At 48.7% G+C, this 21596-nt stretch overlaps 8 protein-coding genes across 8 annotated transcripts; 3 read left to right on the top strand and 5 right to left on the bottom strand.

Moving 5' to 3' along the window:
- Positions 1 to 1135: 1135 nt before the first annotated feature.
- CNBA1750 (hypothetical protein) lies at positions 1136 to 5160 on the top strand (the record flags this gene model as incomplete). The annotated part of the gene is made up of 4 exons (XM_773082.1): positions 1136 to 3225; positions 3277 to 4828; positions 4881 to 4936; positions 4986 to 5160. 4 exons carry the CDS (start codon positions 1136 to 1138, stop codon positions 5158 to 5160), a joined length of 3873 nt encoding a protein of 1290 aa, XP_778175.1.
- A 645-nt stretch (positions 5161 to 5805) lies between these two features.
- Positions 5806 to 9416, bottom strand: CNBA1740 (hypothetical protein; the record flags this gene model as incomplete). The annotated part of the gene is made up of 8 exons (XM_773081.1): positions 5806 to 6790; positions 6843 to 6886; positions 6943 to 7324; positions 7378 to 7556; positions 7618 to 7787; positions 7846 to 8025; positions 8093 to 8703; positions 8758 to 9416. The coding sequence occupies 8 exons, from the start codon at positions 9414 to 9416 to the stop codon at positions 5806 to 5808; spliced, it is 3210 nt and encodes a 1069-aa protein (XP_778174.1).
- A 1609-nt stretch (positions 9417 to 11025) lies between these two features.
- CNBA1730 (hypothetical protein) lies at positions 11026 to 12667 on the bottom strand (the record flags this gene model as incomplete). The annotated part of the gene is made up of 7 exons (XM_773080.1): positions 11026 to 11334; positions 11386 to 11462; positions 11515 to 11597; positions 11655 to 11917; positions 11976 to 12144; positions 12198 to 12233; positions 12297 to 12667. The coding sequence occupies 7 exons, from the start codon at positions 12665 to 12667 to the stop codon at positions 11026 to 11028; spliced, it is 1308 nt and encodes a 435-aa protein (XP_778173.1).
- Positions 12668 to 13201: 534 nt separating this feature from the next.
- Positions 13202 to 15017, bottom strand: CNBA1720 (hypothetical protein; the record flags this gene model as incomplete). Its single annotated transcript, XM_773079.1, has 4 exons — positions 13202 to 14212; positions 14275 to 14456; positions 14518 to 14838; positions 14894 to 15017. 4 exons carry the CDS (start codon positions 15015 to 15017, stop codon positions 13202 to 13204), a joined length of 1638 nt encoding a protein of 545 aa, XP_778172.1.
- An 852-nt stretch (positions 15018 to 15869) lies between these two features.
- CNBA1710 (hypothetical protein) lies at positions 15870 to 17190 on the bottom strand (the record flags this gene model as incomplete). Its single annotated transcript, XM_773078.1, has 6 exons — positions 15870 to 16104; positions 16179 to 16309; positions 16359 to 16481; positions 16619 to 16690; positions 16752 to 16932; positions 16985 to 17190. The coding sequence occupies 6 exons, from the start codon at positions 17188 to 17190 to the stop codon at positions 15870 to 15872; spliced, it is 948 nt and encodes a 315-aa protein (XP_778171.1).
- A 409-nt stretch (positions 17191 to 17599) lies between these two features.
- Positions 17600 to 18558, top strand: CNBA1700 (hypothetical protein; the record flags this gene model as incomplete). The annotated part of the gene is made up of 7 exons (XM_773077.1): positions 17600 to 17640; positions 17707 to 17782; positions 17841 to 17929; positions 17989 to 18119; positions 18178 to 18304; positions 18360 to 18447; positions 18517 to 18558. 7 exons carry the CDS (start codon positions 17600 to 17602, stop codon positions 18556 to 18558), a joined length of 594 nt encoding a protein of 197 aa, XP_778170.1.
- A 40-nt stretch (positions 18559 to 18598) lies between these two features.
- CNBA1690 (hypothetical protein) lies at positions 18599 to 20905 on the bottom strand (the record flags this gene model as incomplete). The annotated part of the gene is made up of 4 exons (XM_773076.1): positions 18599 to 19612; positions 19663 to 20205; positions 20267 to 20343; positions 20413 to 20905. The coding sequence occupies 4 exons, from the start codon at positions 20903 to 20905 to the stop codon at positions 18599 to 18601; spliced, it is 2127 nt and encodes a 708-aa protein (XP_778169.1).
- Positions 20906 to 21177: 272 nt separating this feature from the next.
- On the top strand, positions 21178 to 21575 carry CNBA1680 (hypothetical protein; the record flags this gene model as incomplete). The annotated part of the gene is made up of 4 exons (XM_773075.1): positions 21178 to 21232; positions 21285 to 21317; positions 21375 to 21445; positions 21516 to 21575. 4 exons carry the CDS (start codon positions 21178 to 21180, stop codon positions 21573 to 21575), a joined length of 219 nt encoding a protein of 72 aa, XP_778168.1.
- Positions 21576 to 21596: the final 21 nt, after the last annotated feature.

Here is a 21596-nt window from a genome sequence, read left to right as displayed (position 1 = left end):
AAGCAAGCACTGAGGAGTGAAGACGAATAAGGAACGAGGCCAAAAAGGGAAAGGGCCAGGGCAAAAAGAAATGGCAGGCGGCGGAGGAGAGGCGGCTTGTGAAGGTGATATGAGGAATTACTGCATTTGGTAATAAATGATCCGCCGCAAGCCAAGGAGCAAGGAATCGGGCCTGGTTGCTGGATGCTGAAGAATTGGCGGGGTGGCTGTGGATGTGTCCGTGGCTCGCCGACAGTAATTATTATTCGCTCTCTCAGCCAGTATATTCCTTGCCCACTCACCCACCACCCACCACCACTCCTCCCCCATCCACGTGTCCCACAATCTGCTCCCGCTGCCACTAACCCACCTACACGCCGCCGTCCCGCCAACCGACCTTCCGACGTCGAGTCAAAACAATACTCGAGGCACTCCATCGGTCAACAATTTTCAGCCACCCGCAACCAGCCCGCAACTGCAGAGACTTCAGTCCGTTACCGCGCCCATAGACTGCAGTAGAGGAGACCTTGCAAGCTCCCCTCCTTCCTATCAGGTATGTGCTATTCCCAGCAGATCCATTTTACATTTTATACGCGGAAACACGACAGGAGCGGGAGGATATTCGTCAGCTCATCGTGAAGGCGGCGCTGGACGGGTGGGCTTCTCGTCAATTCCACAAGAAAGGCCAATAAAGGCTGTTGCCGATTGCCAATGAAAAGTTTGCCTTCTATTGAAACGGTGTCTGACCTCCCTCTTTTGGCTTTCGTGCCGAGTCTTCTTGCTTTCTGTTCGCATCTCTTGTCATCCAAGCTTTGTTGTGGCAGGCATCATTCGGGGCCTCCAGCCTTTCTTCTCGTCCTTTGATCTGTGGTGAATGCAGGCTTACGATGGACCGCGCGGTCTTCCCGCTACTTCCAATCACCACAGCCTCTAACAACACAAAACCGACACCATTTCCACCCCGTCTCCACCCGTTATAGGTCCCTCTCCTAGGTCTACCACATCTTCAAAATCATCTCCTGTATCCACTACTTCAACTAGCACTGGTGGGACTTCTTCTAGGCTTCGTCCACTTCTACCGAAACCAACAGCGCCTCGCGAGCCGTCTACTCGACCCGTTAGCACTGCAACCAAACAGCAGCTAGCGGCGGCTAGAATGGACAAGCTTCCATGGCGCACTACATCGGGGGGGAAAAAGGGACCATTCACTGTGGATGCTGGGGGAGGGCAAGGTGTCTACAATGGGAAAGTAAATAGTGCTCGGGTCCCGGAACGACCCCCTTCTGCCGCGTCTTCCCGCCTCTCCAATCCTCCAACACCTGCCATGTCGCCTTCCATTCCAATCAATCGACACAACTTTCCTTACCCTCCACAGGGATACCAATCATTCTCTCAACCATCAAGTATAGGACACAGCGGCAGTGGTTCTTTCCATGGTAATGACCATTCGTCGATTGCCACCACCCCTACGCCAATGACTCCTATTGATATTGTTGGAGTGGGTTCTAGCGTCCCACGAAACAGCTTTTCCCAGGGTGTTCAGCCCTCTTCACACTCTCAACTATCCTCTTCTAGATCAAAGCGTTCTGTTCCCATGATATCCACTACTCCCGTAGAACCTCCTCCTTCCTCTTGGGGTGCATCTTTTCCTGATCAACAGGGTGAAAATGATGCGAATAGCAAGCCATTCGACTGGACGTCTCTTCCGAACCCCGCGAATTGGTTTTCTCCGTTGGGCACGGTTCAAAAGACCACCTGTAATGATGATCCCATCGATCCAGCTGTATTTGCCAGCCTTGCTGATCTGGTCGAGCGAAATCAGGGTAAAATGAACGACAGTGCTTCCATCGATTTTATGGGCGCTTTGAACGCAAATACGTCTCCGAAAGCTGCTAGGAGCACTGCCCATTCAACTTCACATCCTGGAGGTACAAGCCTTTTGAGTCGTCGCTTGCAGCACCAACAGCAGACTAGCTCTGATGGTCAGAACATACATTCAAGCAGTCAATCTTCGGCTAACTCTCCTGGCATCTTGCACAATTCCGGGGGGCTATCTGGATTCCCTGGTCCTCAGCAGCAGTACAATCATGTCACCTTTGCACAGCCTGGTAAGGTGAGTAAAGGTGCATCTAACCAACCCTTGACGCCTTGGCCTTTGTCCGAGAGGGCAATGGGTTCGAGCGAGACCCCCGTGACAACACCCGGCGGTAGTGATTTCGGAGTCAACAGCCCCTTTGAGATGGGTATTACCGGCTCGTGGCAGCAGGAATCGATGGCCAAACATGAGTTACAGGGCTCAAACAGTAGTTCACGATATCCGCCCATTGCTCCACGTCGGCGTGAAGCACCTCAGCATCCTGCTCCTGTGTTCCAGACACACCGGGGAAGTGTACCATCCTCCGAGCATGCCTCGAGAGCCGGCTCTGAAGCTCCTCATGACGGGCCCATGCCCGGCGGCGTTTCACTCAATGGTTTACCTCCTTTGCCGAACGGATTGTCTCTTGAGCATCTTGCCCAGTATGGAGCTGCAGGTTTGGAAATGGCTTTGAGAGTGGGCATGGGTATTGGTATGGGCTTGAGTCAGCAAACGCAGCAAACGAAGCAAACTGTTGATGTTGCATCCCCGCCTTGGCCACTTACCAAAAGTGTTCCTACGCCATCCTTTTCTCAAAATCCGTCGTCCCCTGAAGCATCGTCTCGTAAGGGACGAAAAGACTCAAACATCGTCAGCGACATCCTTCAAGACGACTTCCTCACTGCTCGCGTTCCTAGCACTCCTCTTATGACCCCACCACTCAATGGTTTTGGGTCTTTCCCAGTTACTCGTCGACCATCTCAGAGCGATGCCACAAGCCCGTTACCCGAGGTTGGTCCTCCGGAGCAGGTGGCTGAGAAGGATCCTCTTGCTGCGCAAGTCTGGAAAGCATACGCAAGAGCCAGAGATACCTTGCCCAACGGGCAGAGGATGGAGAATCTGACCTGGAGAATGATGCATCTTACACTGAAGAAGAAGGAAGAGGAGCAAGCGGCAAAGGAGAAGGAGGAAAGAGAGAAAGAAGATAAGGAGGCTGCTGAGAAGGAAGCAGCAGAAGCAGCAGCAACAGCAACAGCAGCGGCAGCAACAGCAGCAGCAGCCGCTGCAGCCGCAGAATTGCCTCCTGTGGAGGAAAGACGAGGAAGAACAAAGGGGAAGTCAAGAATTGTTGGTTTTGCTGGAGCAACAAGCTCAAATTCCCAATCGCCAAAGTGAGTTACCGTGTCAACATCATGATGTCATTTACTGATTATTTTTCCTAGCGGCATGGATATCGATTGGCGAGCAGCAAGCCGATCCCGTTCTCGCATACCCATGGATATTGATTGGCGTGCTTCTTCCAGGTCACGCTCCCGTTCTGCGGCTCCATTCCGCAACCCCTTCAGTGAAGCTCACGCTCATCACCTTCTTGCTGCAGGCGGAACACCTATCGCAGAGATGGGCCAATACATGGCCGGACACGGTAGTCTGAACATTCACGCCGCTAACGCCCACTCGACAAGCCATCATGGCAACCAGAATCAATATCACCATGCTTCATCTCTCCCTGGTCCTTCTAGCATGATGCTGCAAAGCTTGAGTCAGTTACCCGAGAAAGAAGGAGAGCAGGATGAAGTGCAACAAGCTGTCGAGCACATGAATGGGGCTGACTTGTACCCCGCCTCTGCACCTCAGAACAGGAGCGCGCTGGAGCATCTTCAGATGTCTCTCGCGAGTGGGCTTAATCCTTCCGAAGAAGCTACGTCTAACTTACCTGGAATCAATGGTCCAGGTCTCTATACACATAGCCAAGAAAACTTCCATCCTCATTATGGGTTTCTTCCTCGTCGTGTGCGAAAGACATCTTTCGACCACACTGTGAAATTGTTGGAAGAGGGTGAACCATCCACCTCTCCTCAATTCATGTCCAATCCTCGCAAGCGCCATGCCGAAGCCTCTCCTCAAGGGGGCGCGAATAGTCCTCTTCCAGAAGGTGACAGCGGCTTCCCCACATCAAACTTCACCTTCAGCTTCCCTCAATCCTACGAGAATTTTTTTGACCTAGCTGCCGCAAGTGCAACTCCTTCAGGGACCCAAGAAAACAATGATGTGAACCATGAAGGTGATGACGACCTTGCAGACTTGACAGACTGGGCAAGTCATCCTGTTACAGCGGATACGTCAGCGTTTGGTTCTCCTTCGGCGTTTGGTCACATTGAACCCGGAATGTCCCTTCCTTCGATGCCTCAAGCTACAGGCGACAATCCTTTTGATTTTCAGCAGCTCATGCACCTCTACCTCAATGCAAACTCATCTGCGAGCCCGTTTACCCACATCAATCCCTCTCAAGTTCTTGGGGCCGTGCCCGGTCAGGCCGCCAACGAATTCTCTCCCAGTGCCGTCTCTCCCCAAAGCGGTGCTCCTACGCCCAGTAACAACAGCTCAGGTAACAACATCCGGCCATTACCAAAAGCTGTAGGCGGTAAGGCTGTAGACAACAGACAGATGCCGCCACCGAACAGATCTAGCAGTACTCCTAATCTCGCTGCTCTGAGGATGTCTTCTCAAAGCGAATCATCAAAGCACGGTCGTACTGCCTCAACTAATGCATCAGGAAACGCTGGGTCTGGTTCCAGTAAAGGGAACAAGGGATCAAGTGGAAATAATAAGTCCCGACCAGGTACGCCGACGAGTGAAAATGAAGGCGGGCCAGGCTCTATCATGCCTAGTGGTGAGAATCCCACAATGTGTACAAATTGTCAGACGACAAACACTCCTTTATGGAGACGAGATCCAGATGGGCAGCCGTTGTGCAATGCGTGTGGACTTTTCTACGTGAGTACTGTCTTTCAGCTATATAATTAGAGACGTTCTAATGATCTATCAGAAACTGCACGGTGTCGTTCGACCCTTGTCGCTCAAGACGGATGTTATTAAGAAAAGGTGCGTTTGCAGTCGGGCGAGAATTGCAATATCTAATCAGAGTGTGTAGAAACCGAGCGGGTCCTGGACCGAAAGAAAGCAACCCTTCCCGCAAGAACAGTGTCGCTTCGTCTAAAAATGTGTCTGTGCGGTCAAAGCCCAGCTCGCCAACAGTTGCGTCGTCTGCAAATTCCGGTGGCGGAAGCAAGAAGGCAAGGCATGCTTCTGATGCTCCTGTTGAATGAGCGAATGAATAGGAGCAGTGGGAGCGGAGATTCGGGGAGAGGCGGTTTGTCGCTCGCGTAGCGGGCTCTGATTACGCCTGACGTTCCACTTTTATGTTTTTCACTTCCATATTATTCGGTTACCATTTATCCTACCGTTTTCAAACTTATACCATTGAGCTACTCTCGGGCCCGTGCATCCAACGGTACCATGTATGAATTCTTAAAACCTCTGGGTCTCTAAAAAGAGGCTCGGTTCTTAAATGTTAGATACGATTACAACTGTTTATTGGTTTCTTTCGGTTGAGTTTTGGGGAGATTATTTAGGACGCTCGTTGATCATCATCGAAATGTATCATTTTTTGGCTTTGAAGTTTATTACAGTTTACAGTTCCAAATGTTGCACAAAGAATACAACAGGGTATGTAGAGACCAATTGAAGTTTATTACAGTTTACAGTTCCAAATGTTGCACAAAGGATACAACAGGGTATGTAGAGACCAAAATCTAGACGGGGAAAGCATTTGCCTATGACAAGGTCAACGACGCTACGTATGAACTATGAACGTGCGCCTTTCTTTTCAACTTTTTTTTTTATTTTTCGAATTTTTTTTTTACTTCGCCTCCATGTCCTCTGTCCACCTCCAGCGACTTCTTCACCCATGCTTAGTTGGAGTAAGGGGTAAATAGGTGGGTCCCATCATATTGGAGGACGAATTGCCCTTGCAGTTCCTCAGTGGGATGCTGGTAACTGTTGTAGTCGCCCTGCCCTGTTCCTTGGGTGTGGGCATCTTGAACGTGAGGATGGAGATGAGAAGGATCGTGGTGGTAGTCATAGACTTGGTGTATTTGTCTCGATTGAGGATATCCTTCGGCGGCCATATAACCCGTCTGGCCGTCAAATTTCTCGTACGCTCGGTACCCATTCTCACCCAACATGATATTGCCGTGACCGTGTCCAACAAGTCCATGATGCGAGGGGACTGAGCCATTACGCGTCTCTGCTTCCTCATACATCTGGGTTTGCTGAGCGCCATGGGATGAGTGGAAACTATCATCTTCGAAGAGACCTTCTCGCATGTTAACATGATGGTAGCTGCTGGACATGTCCATGACATTCACCTTCGTATCATTGATGGGGAGAGTTGTATGTGAGGATGTAAAGGTCGAGTCAGTTGTAGGTGTATGATTGCCTTCGGTCTGATATTGGGGACCAGAAATCCCGGAAGGTTGGCTTGAATATGAGGTATTGGAACCAGGTGGGATGATATCTACATGCCGCTGATCCAGGTAGGAGTTGGGAAGGGACTGCTGTAGATGATGTTGCGAATCTGGATAGGCGTATATCTGGGAAGAATGGGGCTGTTGTTGCTGTTGATGAATATGGTGGTCGAGGCTTGCATGTGTTTGTTTCAACCTTTTCGAGTTGTCTTGTAATTGAGACTGGGATTTCTCATTACCCATACCGGGATTACAGGTATTGTGTCGGGGCATATTAGGTTGCTCAAGGACTTCGTGTTGTCTTTGAGGCGCTTCAGTTGTTGTTTTATCTTCTCCTAGCTTCTCAAGGTTGGTGATAACAGAATCCCAGGTTTTATTTTGCTCTTGAGGATCATCCACCACATGTTTTTCAAGCCATTCTTTCCGGAGACTATGAAGGGTCAGTTTCAGTGCTATTCAGTTGACACGGAAATCAGATTTACTCTGCAGAACGTTCCCAGGCTTTCGCATGAGCCCACCTCAGTTCCTAGGAGGGGATAGAACATAAGCACACATAAGTTTTATCCAAAAGACATTACTTACGTTCAGCGCTTGGATACAGACTGCCACATCTTCACTGCTTCCTCCCTGCTTGACCAACCACATGGCCGCGTAGTATGTACCATCTCGTACAAGACTGGCATCCCACTCAAAGAACCTCGTGCCAACATACGTTTTTACCAGATCAACAATTTGTCTCGTTTTGACTTCACATTTACTCTTGGCAATGTCCAACAAATGGTCGATCGTGACGAGGTCAGCGTGCATGGTTTCCGGACTGTTAGCGGTTGAGGGCGAGGCAGATTCGGTGATGCGGGCAGTAAGTTGGACAGCAGTATTAGAAAGTTTCTGCCGCCGTGCTTCCAGATTGTTGTAGATCACATTCTGGGCCTCGAAAAGGAAGATTTTCCAGCCATCCGCAAACCTGACAATGAGGTCAATTCCAAAATGAACAGAATTAAAGTACGATAAACTTGCCTAGCAACTTCTTCCCCCAAAATGTATTTGTGATTGGGCCCAACCTTCAACAAGTCGTCAAACTCTTCCCAACACCGTTCCAGGGCCTCCCAAGCTTGCTTAACTAAATCGACATTCACAGCTGTTCGCCGCTTTGCTTTAGGACCAGTGAGCGCTTTATTGATCTTTCGACATGCAAGCTACGAAAATGCATCAGTACAGCATTTACCAAAAAGGAGGACAGCGATTCTGAGCACTTACGGCTAAATTTATAGGGGCAGTAGCAAACTTGGTTGATATCCGAAAAGAAACCGAATCTCGTACCAGTGCATTATTATCAATGATGTCTTGCATTGTTTCCATATCTTCTTCATCAAGGTGTAGCCTACCGCCCTTAAGACCGGTTGTTATGCCTTCATGAACAAAGGCATCTGCAAAATGCCGTCAGCCCCGCAAAAAAAGGTGTACAAAAAAGCAACAGTCACTTACACCAATAGACTCGAACACGGACTACGGTCATACCCTGGTCATCTTCTGTGGCCCCATTCGCTGCTTCAGAGCTAGCAGACGGTAATCCATCATACCCCATAGCGACGTGGGAGCATAGCATGAAAACCTGTGAGATGGCAGCATCATACATGACCAGTCGTTCAACCGGCGTTGATATGCCTGCAGTAAATCGACTTTGAGTATTTGTGGTTTGAGATGTACTGGTAATGTGACTTGGCAAACGCACCTTCTGTCAACGGCAATATCATGAGCAAGACTCGAACACCATCCCAAGTCGGTTTTCTCATCACCCCACAGTCATCAATTTCCTTGAGAATAATTTTTACTACGCTTTTCATCTTCTCCTTCCTTACAGATCTATCTTTTTCTCTTTGTACTTCTCCGGGGCATGCATTTGTGACGTTCACCCCAGTTAATGGTTCTCTTCCACCTTCCGGTAGATCTAGACGACCATACTCGTCTACGCCATATGACACAGCCCAGGCGTAAAGTACGTGGCAGAGGATGGCGCCTTCGGTACCCATGGCTGCTGCATGAGGATTTGCTTGCGATAAATACCTCTCAAGGAAGTTTCCGGGATCAATGACTGGCCGTTGAACTTGAAACCTACGGAAGAAGTCTGATTCAAAGAATTCTCGAGTCAATTCGGGGATAATGGAGTGAACCGGTTGAGTATTAGATTTGACAGACGATACAGGCTGCTTGATAGAAGATGTAGAGGCGTTGTCATGTACACTCGCAGCGTCCGTTGCGGATCTCCCATATAACTGTTCTATCTCTGTGATTCGTTTTCCACGGCGTAGTTGCTTGGCAGCTTTGATAGGTGCAAACTCGTCTCTATAAAGCGACATGAGCAAGGAAAAAGTGGATGAATGCACAGAGTTAGCTTACACGCAGTTGAGCCCTCTTTCTAAACAATTTGAGCATTGAACCTTTTTGGCCTGCTCTCTCATGGGTCCAGTGTGCCCATTACTCTCCAACAGAGCTGTTTTCTCGGCCTGTTCCTGCTTATCTTTCAAGTCACACTTTACTCGCCTGTGACGGCACGCGCCACATGCAGTGAATTGCTGCCTGGTGGTTTTGGTGCTACTCATGGAATCGGAACTAGTAGCCTTGGAATTTGGCTGACGGCTGGTTTTACGGGATGAACGAGGTGCTTGTGACTGCCATTCGTTAGGACTGTGGTTCGATAGCGGCAGAGAAGAAGGGTGCTGAGGCAGCAGCGGCTGATGCTGGAGGGCGTGTTGATGGAAGTCTGGCACTGGCTGCATAGTTTGCCCGTCCCAGGTGGAGAAGTAATCCACCATTCCTTCAATATGTGATGATAAAGGGGTTGAGCTCATGGGCATGCTTCGGGGGGTCTCGAATGGCGAGTGAAGCAAAGTCTGAGACTGTTGCTGGGAGTAGGGGGGTGGCTGGAATTGGGGAAGGGAGATGGTCATCGGGCGCGACGGTCTCGCGGGCATCGGTTCGGCGTACTGGGGCTGGTACGGGGGGTGGGGGAGTGGATAGTAGGACGGCTGGTCTGGCGAGGGACGGTGCTGGGACATGGCGGCTGGAGGGCTGGCGGAGGGGGGAGAGGGCGAGTTTATATGGAACCTTCCGGCGATCGCCTGGGCCCCTCTCGCACTCTTCGCGGATAAACAGGGTCTATATACACCTCCACACTTTCCAGCGATCGCTGCTCGCCCACTCCTTCCCCGATGACCCACGCCACGCCCCGCCCATTCACTCCCCTCTCCTTTCGTGCCTCGCCCGCCCTTAACCGCCTTGAAAACCCCCCGTGCCTCGTGCCTGAACCTTACACCAGTAACAAAAGAAGAGGTAAGTTAATTAGTAGATCTAAAAGAAGATGCAGATCACTAATAATCACCAATCACGAATCACACTTCCCTTTTGTCTTTCTTTCATTTCCCAGTCTTCCCACGGCGCAGTAGTTCTTTGTTTCACGCAGGCCCCGGCTCACACCTGCATAACATCAGGAACAGGTTCCGTATTCGATAATCCGTTTACCGCTCATATGGATCCCATCAATCAGTGCCCAGTGCCCTATCCGATTCCTCCGTGCCCGATGGTGGGTGTTGGATGATGCTGATGGCTGATGGGTATTACTCTTATTATTTGGCAAACAATTGATAAGCCTTGAGCTGAGATCGCTGGGAATGCCAGCTTACGAACGATATGCTAGACGGACGAAAGGCGGCAAGCCGACACCACGCAGTATATTGTAACGCCAAACTAATGGATATCGGCTTTGTGTCGGTCTTGTGTCCTCCGCCTGGGGATCTGTGGACATGTGCTGCTTCTGCTAGGTGGATCCGTATCGCATACAAGCTTATACACTTCATACTCCATTTTACATTCGTTTACTCGTAACTTGTAGCTATTAAATTTATTTATTTCAAATTTATTATTTATGTTTTTCCCTTTATCTTTTTATAGCTATTAATACGTGCACGGCGTTAATCGGGGCCTATCATTAAGCCGGCGAGGCCTGGGACGTGAGGCACGGAATCTGGATGTCGGCGTCTTTGGACCTTTTTGCCTCCTGGCTCGTATCTCACTAGACGAGCGATTATTGCCTATTTCTCTCTTTGCTACTTACACTCTTCTGCCAGTGGCCCTTACTCTTTTATCAACCTCCTTTAATTTCTTGCTACCCCTCCTCTTCCGCGAATCTTCCGTTATCCATCATCCAGCGTCTGTAGCAGGGTCATGTGATGGCATAATAGCATTCTTTGCAAGAAGCCAACCTAGTATTCATCTAGGATATGTCATATATTAGACCAAATTCCAAGTCTCTTGTCTCGTATTGCCTCTTGGCTGTTTGTCCTCTTCCTCATCTCTTATGTTTTTATGATGAATCATCCTCCAGATCCTTGAAAAGAGATCAATAACCAAAGAATGATACTTTCGGGATTATTCTTTGGATACAGAACGTACGGTGTCAATCGAGAATCGTTCAGCATCCTCCAAAGCTACAGTAGCGCGATCTGACAAATGTATATGTAACATGTATTAATGCACGTGTATACGCAGTAGTAATTCGAGCTGCCCGGGAGAAGCCAATAATGGGTAACAGCAGTAGATGGTTACATTGCTAGAACTCACGAAGATGAATAATGAGTTTTAAACCAGCCATTTACATCATCTGTCCTCTCAACCCTGCGATCCCAGACCAAAGATGTCTTTCCTACCACTTCTATCCTTTGCTACGGCGTCTTCCAACCATTTCAAACCTCTCAGGGCATGATTTGCAAACCAAAAGATTGGAACCTTAAACTCCCACTCCTTTTCTCTCCCACTAGGAGCTTCCAAATCGCAGTACGTAGGTTCGCCAAAGGGATCGGCCGGGAGAGCGTTAGAGCTCTTGACGCGGAAAGAGGGAGTGAGAGGTCGAGAAGAAGGATTCAAAGGTAACAAGGTTGCGTTTCGTGGAGGGCTAGATTGCAACGCCTGGATGACAAACTAAAAATAGTGGTCAACAGTGTCCTTATCATCGAGTGCGGCGGTGCCTACAAAGGGGTATACTAGAGCAAATATGGCCATTGTCACCAAAGGCGGTCCGAAAGATGTCATCAGGGTCACTGGGAGTCCTAAAAAAGGCCGTTAGTCGATGGAAAGCAGGACAAAATGCGTCAATCCTACCGAAACCAAACATATATGCTAATCTCGCCTGTAGATATTCTATTCTGTAATCCAGTGACCAATTCTTCGTAGAAAATGTCCATCTCCGGAATAGCATGAAGGTCAGCAGAGTTTTCCACGAATTTATCTGCCGAACTCACTCAAAACAATAGTATGAGCTGATGATAGACATATATGCAAGGGCACATGGCCGGCCAATGAGTGGAATCGCTCCTATCAAGCGGGATACCAACGTGAAATCGCTGATGAGAAGGACACGAGTGGCCGAAGAGAATAATTTGGCTGTATAGCCGGTTGCCATTTGCGTAGACTTTGAGGGTGTGCCCCAGACCGATGGCTGGTGCCGATAAGTAGGATGAAGTAATACTTGTGCCCGTTTTGATATTCCGGGTCCCCAGTTGGCCTACAATAACGGCACCGGACATCAACGTTGGTCCTGAAACTCCCAAACACCAGCTCACATTGACCCAAAAGCACACAACAAAAACAGGCCAGCTGAGCAAAATGTTATACCACATACCGATCGCTTTTGTACGCGTCTGCATGTCGGTGGAGGCCGGATGCACCAGTATTGGTGAAAAGATCAGAGACGACAAGGACAACAGGAGTAATGATAAAAGGTTAATTAACCTTCATTTTGCCGTCAGCTTAGCGGCTGAGGAAAAGCAATGAAATGATCGTACATCGACTTGATGATTAGAGTTTTCAGCTCGCGGTCACTTCGTAAATTTATTAGCCAGTGGAACAAGGAGATGTTCAGCACGCTGCGACCACTGACTTACTGCCAGACGAGATTTACACTCCTATCCATTCTTAGTGCATCTTTCATCCCATGCCTAACGTTGCGCAAGCCCATCCCCATTCTATTTGTTAAATTATTTCTGCTTTCAGCAGTGTCCCAGCCGATATCCGTCCCTTTACTCATACTACTTCTACCAGGTCTATTCAACCCGTGGTCATATAAAGAGGTTTGCTCTCTGGCATCCAACTCCCAGTGCGCTGGGTTGGATGCAGGGCGACCAGGCGTCGATGTACGCGATGAGGTCGGTGGTATTGGTATGCCTGTAGTGCTTGTAGTGCCAAGGTAGTCACGATGTTGACGCGAAGGGGATGGAGGAACTGGATGTGAAATGGGGTGGCGGCGGTGAAGCATTGTTACCAGGTTGTTCCAAAAGTCTTCAAGAACGTGGTCGAGGGTGGGAGATCGTCTGTCTGTTGGGGAGTTGTGTGTGGTTGTGAACGATCTTACTCAAGAGATCCGGGATCTATTTATGCTTACCCCTGACGCGTGTGCAATCTTATCGCGTCGATCAATTATTTTTTTATTACTTGATAGAACCATCCCCGAGATAAAATGTAGATCTCCGATGTGTTGTACTTCCCATTGCCTGTTCATATCTTGCGAGTTGGTGAGATCTACAAACAAGAACTCATCAAGTACTAATGGCCGCACTCTCTGCTGTGTCTCTAGACAGAGTCAACGACCAGTCATACATCGGTCAGCCGCCCGCTTTGGAAAAGCGTGATATATAATTACATAACATATGGAACCACAAGCAACTGATTTGAGAATTTCAATTCAAAACAACGAAGAGCAAAGAGCGAACAGACAAACCATACACCTTTCATCCACCCAGGCAACTTCACTGTGTCGCAGGAAATTCAGAGCGCCTATAAGCATGCAAGCTCAAACGGCGTCCTCCAATCCAACCCAACTACCTCCAAGACCGCTAGCCCCCTCCGAGCTCTCACTACCCACACCTCTACTACTGGTGCTCGTTCCAGTGTGCACCGAGCTGATGAGGTCTTCTCCTGCCTCATGTTCACTGCCCTCCGAAGCTGATAACCTCTCCTTTTCCCCATTTGCGTCCTGGCGGCTAGTCGCCCCTTGTTTGGCCACAGAAGTTTTGTTCTTGTAGCCGGCGGATTTGACGTGCTCAGAAGCCGCAGGACCGGTGCAAGAGGGCATTGCGGGCAGGTACGCTAAAAGAGGAGGAAGGAAGGAGCTGGGGATAGGTAGATGTGCAACAAAGAATGGAAGGAATGATCGTTGACCAATGAAGAAAAGTTGGCCGTGGGACGATTTGATGGCTTTCAGAACCCCTTTTTCAAACGTCTTGTAATCTCTCACTGCAGTCCCCAGACCGAGTGATCCGATGACCACACTGAAAACAGCATTGAATGAGCCGTAGATATAGTCTCGAATGATAGACACCTTTTGCTGCGGTGATGCTACCTGCGCAAGTCGTTCCTTTGCGATCTGACGACGGGAAAGAGTTTTGCCATGACTGAGGATCGCAGGCAGAGTTGGTAGATCAACATCACCAATGTATATGGAGATGACTCTAGCACCAGAGGATGCTGCCAGATTCCTACCAAGCAACACATGGTTGCTAGAGAGAATCTGGCTAGCAAAAGTAACAGGCGTCGTCGGTACTGAGCCTGACGGGTAAAAGTTCACCAGCATTGGTTTACTGCCGTCGGGGTTAGGAGCGAGAAGTGTAGGTAGAGCTGGAAGGGCTCCTGGCTGAGATGGTGGAGATGGGTGGAGGGGATAGAGGGAAAGGAAAGCATGGATGTGAGCTAATTGAGATGGTTGTGGATTGTATGGATCCCCAGCAGTGTACCTTCCACTGACAGGGAAACGGAGAGTAAGGGTGGCAAGAAGCGAGCGATGGAAAGGAGGGAAAGTAGAAGGCTATCATAATCGATCGAAACAGTCAGTCGCAATCGCCATAAATGAAATATTCATGTACGCACGTCATCCGGGTCGTAGACAAGAACACGCAAGGCGGATCTTTCCTCCAATCCATTCAACCTTTTCTCAAGAGATTGCGCATCCCTGTTATTGGTGACAGCAATCAATACAATATATCCTGCCCTCAGAAGACTCGCCGCAAGCGGGACAAGGATATGAGGCATGGGAGAAGGGGCGAGGATCACTGTGGTGCGTATGCTATTAGCACCTTACCAATTATTTCACAACAAACTAGGTAAACTTACCAATAGCCTCTTTCAACATACCGTCGCGCACGACACCGTTGACGCCAAATTGTCTTTTTTCCTTCCTCCCCTTAGCAAAGAAGCTTGCACCATGGTATGCCAAAAGTCCCGTGAAGCCCAAGCCAACGGATATGACCGCGCCAACAGCGATAGGATGGGTCTTCACGAACCGACCAGATCTATGGACCGCATTTTGACAGCAAGAAATTGTGCTACTAGGAGGGGGGGGAGGAGGGAGAGGGACAGTGGGCACTTCTTTGGCCCCGAAAGGTGGAAAGGGTATTGAGATAGAGGGTGGACCATGAACATTGAGAGTCTCAACTTTTATCGAACAAGTTAGCAAGTCAATACAACTCAACAATACGGATGGGCTCACAGAGATCGTTTGTTAATTTTTCAACAGTATCAAACATCTTGGATGGTAAATCGTGAAGATTGTTGGGAATCTGGGCCTCTAGCCAGTCTTCGAGCTGGTCAAGAAAGGAGAGATCCTCCGGCATGGCGATTGCGACCGTATCTTGCCAGTGGCAAATATGTGCTTAGGATATGCTAGGAATAAGTGAATGTTTTCGAGAGTGCTTGCGAGGAAAGTGCAGAGTGGAAACGATGGCTCCTATCAGATACAGCAGAGCGCGGGAATCGCAATCCTCAGCCCATGCACCTTCTTGCCTCCGAACATGCATCATCGCATCGGCCAAACGAACAATTACGTAATCATATGGACACTTGCGTATTGCCGCGGCACCGACGACGCAAGGCGAAGTCATAATAATATAATTGTACCCTCTTGATGTCCAGTTATTACTGCACCAGTACAACGAAGTGGTCTAGTCTGACTCCTGATTTTCCCGTCTGACACCTGGCCAGCTCTCACTCTCTACATCGCGCAGCCCTTCCCTCTTCCTTCTAACTTGCTGTGGTTTTCTCTATGCACGGCGTAAACATCAATACCCTCCTCCTTTGCACGCCGCATCATCCCTATCCTGCTCGGCCTGAATTACCCGCTTTTCTCTGTAAGGACCCTCTATGATAAGGTCAGATATCAAGCCCGTGATATCCTCACATTCCATTACACAACTAGAACGCGACGGACGCTGCCACCACATAGCCGCAAAAATCATCGTATCGACACGCTGTGGGAACTAGATATCCCATGCCTGATTGCTCAACTGAAGAACACAAGCTGCAGGTTGAAGCTCACGGCAAAGACTCCCCATTCACGATCTTTGGTAACACTCAGACTGTGGTCCTCTTATGGCAATCCCCCTTGGCCACCCATTGCTTCATCAAATAAAATAAAAACCTTGGACAAGCATATGCGGCCTTATAATGAAGCTCGCGGTGACCGACCATTACAATTCATCTCTCCAGAACTTCTTATCAGCCCTTTCTGTCTTCCCCTCCTCTTTTCCTTGCTCATAGCCCTTGAACAATGCAAGCTTCTGTCTTAGATCATCTGGCACTTGAGTCCGGTAATATAACTTCGACTCGTCATGTGAAAGGGTGATAGGACGAGGTGAAGGCCGAAAGATACGATCCCAAGTGGCTGTCGTGGTTGGGACAGGGCGTCTGTTAGAAAGTTGATAGCTGGTATTATGTTATCAACATCGTCGACCCATAATGTACATTGCTGTATATTGCACAGTCTTCAGCCTACTTACATGATTCCATCTTGAGGGCAATTTGATTCACGCTGCAACATCGAGGTAGGTTCAAAAGTACCCGTGGCAAAGGAGCCTCGGACAAGTAAAGGCCACAGGATGGTGGAGAGTGTGGTATTGTCACAGATGACCTGGTGTTGTCAATATGGCTCATACCAGTTAGCTCTTAATGTCACTCACCACCGGGAAATTCCCGCCCATGGATAGTGCGCTTGTAAGCTCTGCAAGGGAGTAGCTTATATCCTCAGACGGGATGATCTGTCCGATGTCAGGGTCCCATTCAACAAGGCTTTGGGACGCTGACTACGTACATCATTATCTGAAAGTAGTTGAGCTGTGGGAAATCTCCAATGTAACTTTTGTAAAACGGCGAAGAATTCCGGTACCTAAGTCCAGCGGAACCTCAGCATCTGTCATGCCTTGAAGATGAAGGAATTTACACCACTGCCCCTTTGAGCATTCTTGTAGCATTCAGGATGGAAAGTAGAAATGAACCTTCCTGCCACGTTCCACTACACTATCAATGAGTAATTTTCCCGAGGAAAAGGGCTCGGCGAGATAAAATGCACTGACCGCTCGTTCCCAAACTTCTTCAACGCCTTCTCCCACTTCACTCTGAGCCCAAGCTTTCTCGGAATTCGCAAATGCGTTTTCCTCGGAAAACAGGGTGGACTTGAGACAGAAAGAGCCGATTTCTTCATGATTATACGTAGGAGCGTAAGCGGTGTCGTTTTGTGGTTGTTGCGTATCACAGCTGCCGGATCATAATCATTAGCCCCTCACGGCATTTAGTCATCCGCACCTACGTCAGAACCTCAAGCCCATCTATATTCCAGCTGCCGAAATCATCTCCTACATCAGGTTCGAAGCGTTGTCGAAACACAAAGAGACCGCCAGGTGAAGGGCTGAGGCATGGGTCGATGTTGACTTTGGGCGAGGAGCAGGAAAGCTCTTGGGCTCGAGAAAATCCCAAAAGTAAGAGAGCTGCAACTGCCGAGGCGAAGTGGTGCATGTGTATGTTGGTAATTGCGAACTTGGGACGTAGAGTCTGGACATATATGCGCTATTGCCTTAAGAAGAATATATTATCCGTTACCACGCAGTAGAGGAGCGAGCACCGCTGCATGAACCGCGTGCGCGGTGATGACGGCAGAACTGAATGTTGTTCCAGCGGATTAGAAATGGATTAGGAACCAATTAGATCTGCATTTCTAGATTTATAGTTCAGATTGTAATCGCTTTTATTAGACGCCATCTATTTATTAGGCTCGACACAAGCCCCTCAACGGACATCGGCCGGTCTCCGACGAAGCACGCTCCTAGGACTTGCCATCTATCTTGCGGCCCGTCTCCTACGTGCGTCTGACGATCCTCTTGTCGGTTTAGCTTGAACGACACAAAGCAGCGTTGTACGCACAAACATGGCCTTTATCAAGCTAGACTACACCGTCTCCCAATCCAAGTGAGTGTCATCAGAGCAAACCTTTGCTCTTCGACCTCTGAAACGTGCCTCATCTGCATCGTCTAGGCCCTCTTCCGTGCCCAACCCGCCAGGTTATTTGGCCCCTTTCACAGCCAAACAATCAGCCTCCACTTCTTCCAAGGTAATACTTTCTATGGGCTACAAATGGCTGAAACTAAGCTGGAATATCTGTCGTATAGCATTTCCAAGCAAATGAGGAGGCGCTCGCAAAGCAAGCTCGAAAATCCACAGAATTAAAAATGAAGAGGGCATGGGACCTGGCCTTATCGTGAGCGGCATTTCCTTCCATCTTTCAGTGCCAGAATGCTGATACATACCGACTATAAGGCCTGCTAAATCTCTTCCAATGCAGGCCATAATGCTTTACTTTTCAGGCTCGGGAATTCAGATATTCTCTCTCGGGATGATTTTCATGCTCTTAACCCAACCTATTTCCGCCGTATTGAACATCTTCCAAGGTACGTTCTTTCTCATGGTCCTCGTACAAGCCATATATACTATAACATAATTTGATAGCATTTGAACCTTTCAGACCGACACTTTCGTCTACGTCTCGAAAGGGGATCAAGGCCGCTGCGGAAGAATCAACATACGCACCCTTAATAGGACCTATGGTATTATATGTGGCTTGCCAAGGGCTAATGTGAGTGCAAAACATCATCTCAACCAAACAAACAAAAGTTTGATACCTCTTCAAGCCTGGCGCTAGGACTATACAAGTGCTCGTCCATGGGCATCCTGCCGACGGGCTCAGGCGATTGGCTGCATTTTGAAACACGATCAGATGTGAGTATTTTACCCACAGGGTATCCCTTGATTCCCTAGAACTGGAGTTAATATTCATACCCCGCATAGCCTCCCGAATGGTCTGCTGTCAGGTCGCAATTGCTTGGCTGAAGTCTATATTACAGTCAGATGTATGTTACATTAAAGGGTGTTAAATGTTATCTTCTAAACCTCCAGCATCTTGGCTGTCACCGTCTCCCTGAAGTCGCTCATCATGCACGACTTTTTTTGCTACATACTCCATGACACGCTCATAGAAAAGCATGACGACGGCCCCACCAGCTTCGTGAAGTGCCTCTTCGCCGACCTCTTCTACATCTGCATCGCTAATCCGCAGCCATCCTCTGCCTGGTACTTTCGTATTTTCGAGATCCCTCACCTGCCCAAAGTAAACACAATCCTGGCATTTACACCCATCAGGACAATTTTTTGCCACTTGCAAGGGTCGGAATGACTTTTCCTCTTTGGTCAAAGGCGGGGAGGGTTTCCGCCGAATACTGACGAAATGACCAGAAGAGTGGGTAAATCCGTAGTGAAGAATAGCTGACTCAAGTTGGTATATTACCCTTTGTCCTGTTATTGGGGGGATCGTTTTTTCGGTTGAGACTGATGCGAGCATATTTTTTATCCCGCTTCTTTCTTCCCACACTCCGTCAGAGACAAATCTTGTGAGATCTAATAACAATGGAAATGAGACTTTTGCGGTCTTCTTTTGCACCGTCCCATACATGGTGAATTCCGAGCGGATGAAATGTAGTTGGAGAGATTGGGGGGGACGAACTATGACACACTGTCGAGTGGACGCTGTTTTAGCCGTAAGCCATTTGACCGGTATTTGCGCAGTCAAGCCGGATGACGGTAGGGGCGTTAGATTAGGTTCGCCAAAATCGCTAACTGTGTTGGAATTGACCATTTCTCGTAGCCTGGTCTCTGCGCGCCTGGCTTCGCGAGCTTTCTTTTTCCGACTAGCACTAACTTGATTGTCACTACCGGGCTCATTCTCTTCTTTCGTAGAAGTCTTTTTACAGGGGGAGCCCGACAATCGCTCAACTTCGGAAGTGTAGTAATCCAGTGTGAGCTTGAGAGAGCACATTTCGCATGTGACATCGGAAAGTATTTCGGGCGCGAGGTACTCCATTATACAGGCGTCGAGGGTGGTATTGCCCTAAAAACAAGCGTTCAGCTACAGCACATTGAGTGAATTGTTTTACACACGTGTAACGGGACAGGCAATTCAATCCCCCCTAGAGTATCCATCCTAATAGCCTCACTCCAACCGCAACGTTGACACACTCTTCTTCTCGCCAACAAGCCCTCCCATGGTTGAGCCACACCTCTTATTCTTTGCCTTCTTTTGGCTCCCTCCATGTCACCGGCTCTCCTAGGTTGGTCACTTCCATCATTTTTGCCGGACAAGTATCCCTGTAGTGAGATAATTTCTCCTATGCCTCGCACTTTGGCAACCTCGGCAGCAACCTTGACAACTTCATCAGAGACCGCCTCAGCCAGCACCAGAAATAGTTCATGGGCGTCCTGCTGCTCATGAGTACTCAATAGTCGTCGAATCGCAGGGAGAGGATATAGTGCAGTGAGAAGGTTATGTGGTCGAAGAGCAGGTGGGGGGCGTTTATTGGGAGTGTTGAGATCCCGGATAACATCGAGAAGAGCATCTGTGACATGGGTCGGTATGTCCACTTCTACCGCCAAATCGATAACTTTTTCGAGATGGATGATGAGTGAGGGTATGGAGGCGACAGACTAAAAGGAGCATCAAGTGAGGTCCGACTGAAGCATGAGAAGCCGATGCTATGAAACCCACCTGAAGAACAGAGTTCATATAACACAGCGTCCCACTTAAATTTACCATGCCAGGAAAGAATCGGCCTGTTGCCGAATCTGTTTCTCACCCGTAAACTAATCATACATATAATATAACGAGGGAAAAGGAGAAAGAAAAAAACCTACCAGAACTATTGCTCGACGGCTCGACCCTTCGCCTACGCCTCTTGGCCTTGATCTCTTTTTCTTTTGTCTCTTTGCCCCTATGGCTATCTTCTATCTCAGTACCGGCCCACCACTTTCCAATTCCAAGAGTCATTTCGTATAATGCGAGATAGACTTGAGCAAAAAATGATAGAATATCTATCCAGAGATCATCAAACACGATGTGCGGAAAGGTAGTGGCGACCTTGATAGTCGAAGTTGTAGACGATGGATGTTCCAAAGAGATAATGGGTTTGGGTGGTACTTGAGGAGATAAGTAGTCCTCGTCGTTGGAGGCAAGAGTGGATTTGCCGGCGCCTAATAACTCTATTACCGGTTTTTGCTTCTCGACGCTTGCAGCTTGTATCTTTCTTGTGGACTGCGTTTCCCCCTCAGGCAGTGTAGTGGCCAATTGTTTGCTGATGTTGGCGTTCTTTGAGATGTTTGATCTGGGAGTCGTGCGTCGTTTCCTCATCTCATTGCGTAGATGCTATGTCTCGGGAGGGTCCGAGAGCTATGAGCTAAGGTAAACGGTTGGTAAATAATAAAAAGAAAAGATGAAGAACGCCGGAGGCGAGGAGATTTCGTCACCCACAATTACCTGCAACTCGTTGGTCGTGACGAAACGAGAACTGCAATGAGCAACGCACGGCGGGTTACTTTGCCGGCAGGCGCGTGAGTAGAACTTGCGGGTAAAATAAGTATAACAAAATATATCCATTCTAAAAGCTTTCATCGTCATCCAAGATGTCATCTACCCAGGATGAGGCTATATTGCGGAATGCCAGGGAAACCATAGACTGTAAGCTCTCTTTTTAGCCCAAGGAACTTTCTCGGCTGATATCGTTTCGTAGCTTTATATGATCTTTCCCAGTTGCTTCAAACCGGTCAGTCGAGTCGCCATGTATGTGTCACTTCTATGAGACGCTGATCTCAAGAGATAGGATTGGATAAGAGCACTCTCTCAATCTGCGTGGGTATGATAGAACAAGGCGCCAACCCCGATACCTTGGCTGTGCGTCCTTTCAAAAGCCTGTTTTCCGCGTCGCGCCAATAAAGCTAATGCAAGTGTTTTGGTATAACAGGCTGTCATCAAAGAATTGCGCTCAGAGAATGAAGCTCTAAACTCCCAAAGTAATGCTTAGGATCAGGGCGGTTTCGTTTAG

This window comes from Cryptococcus neoformans, chromosome 1, assembly GCF_000149385.1.
Source record: "Cryptococcus neoformans var. neoformans B-3501A chromosome 1, whole genome shotgun sequence".
Taxonomy (NCBI): domain Eukaryota; kingdom Fungi; phylum Basidiomycota; class Tremellomycetes; order Tremellales; family Cryptococcaceae; genus Cryptococcus; species Cryptococcus deneoformans.
The sequence above is the reverse complement of the archived record's forward strand: the minus strand, read 5'-3'. Positions and strand labels throughout refer to the sequence as shown.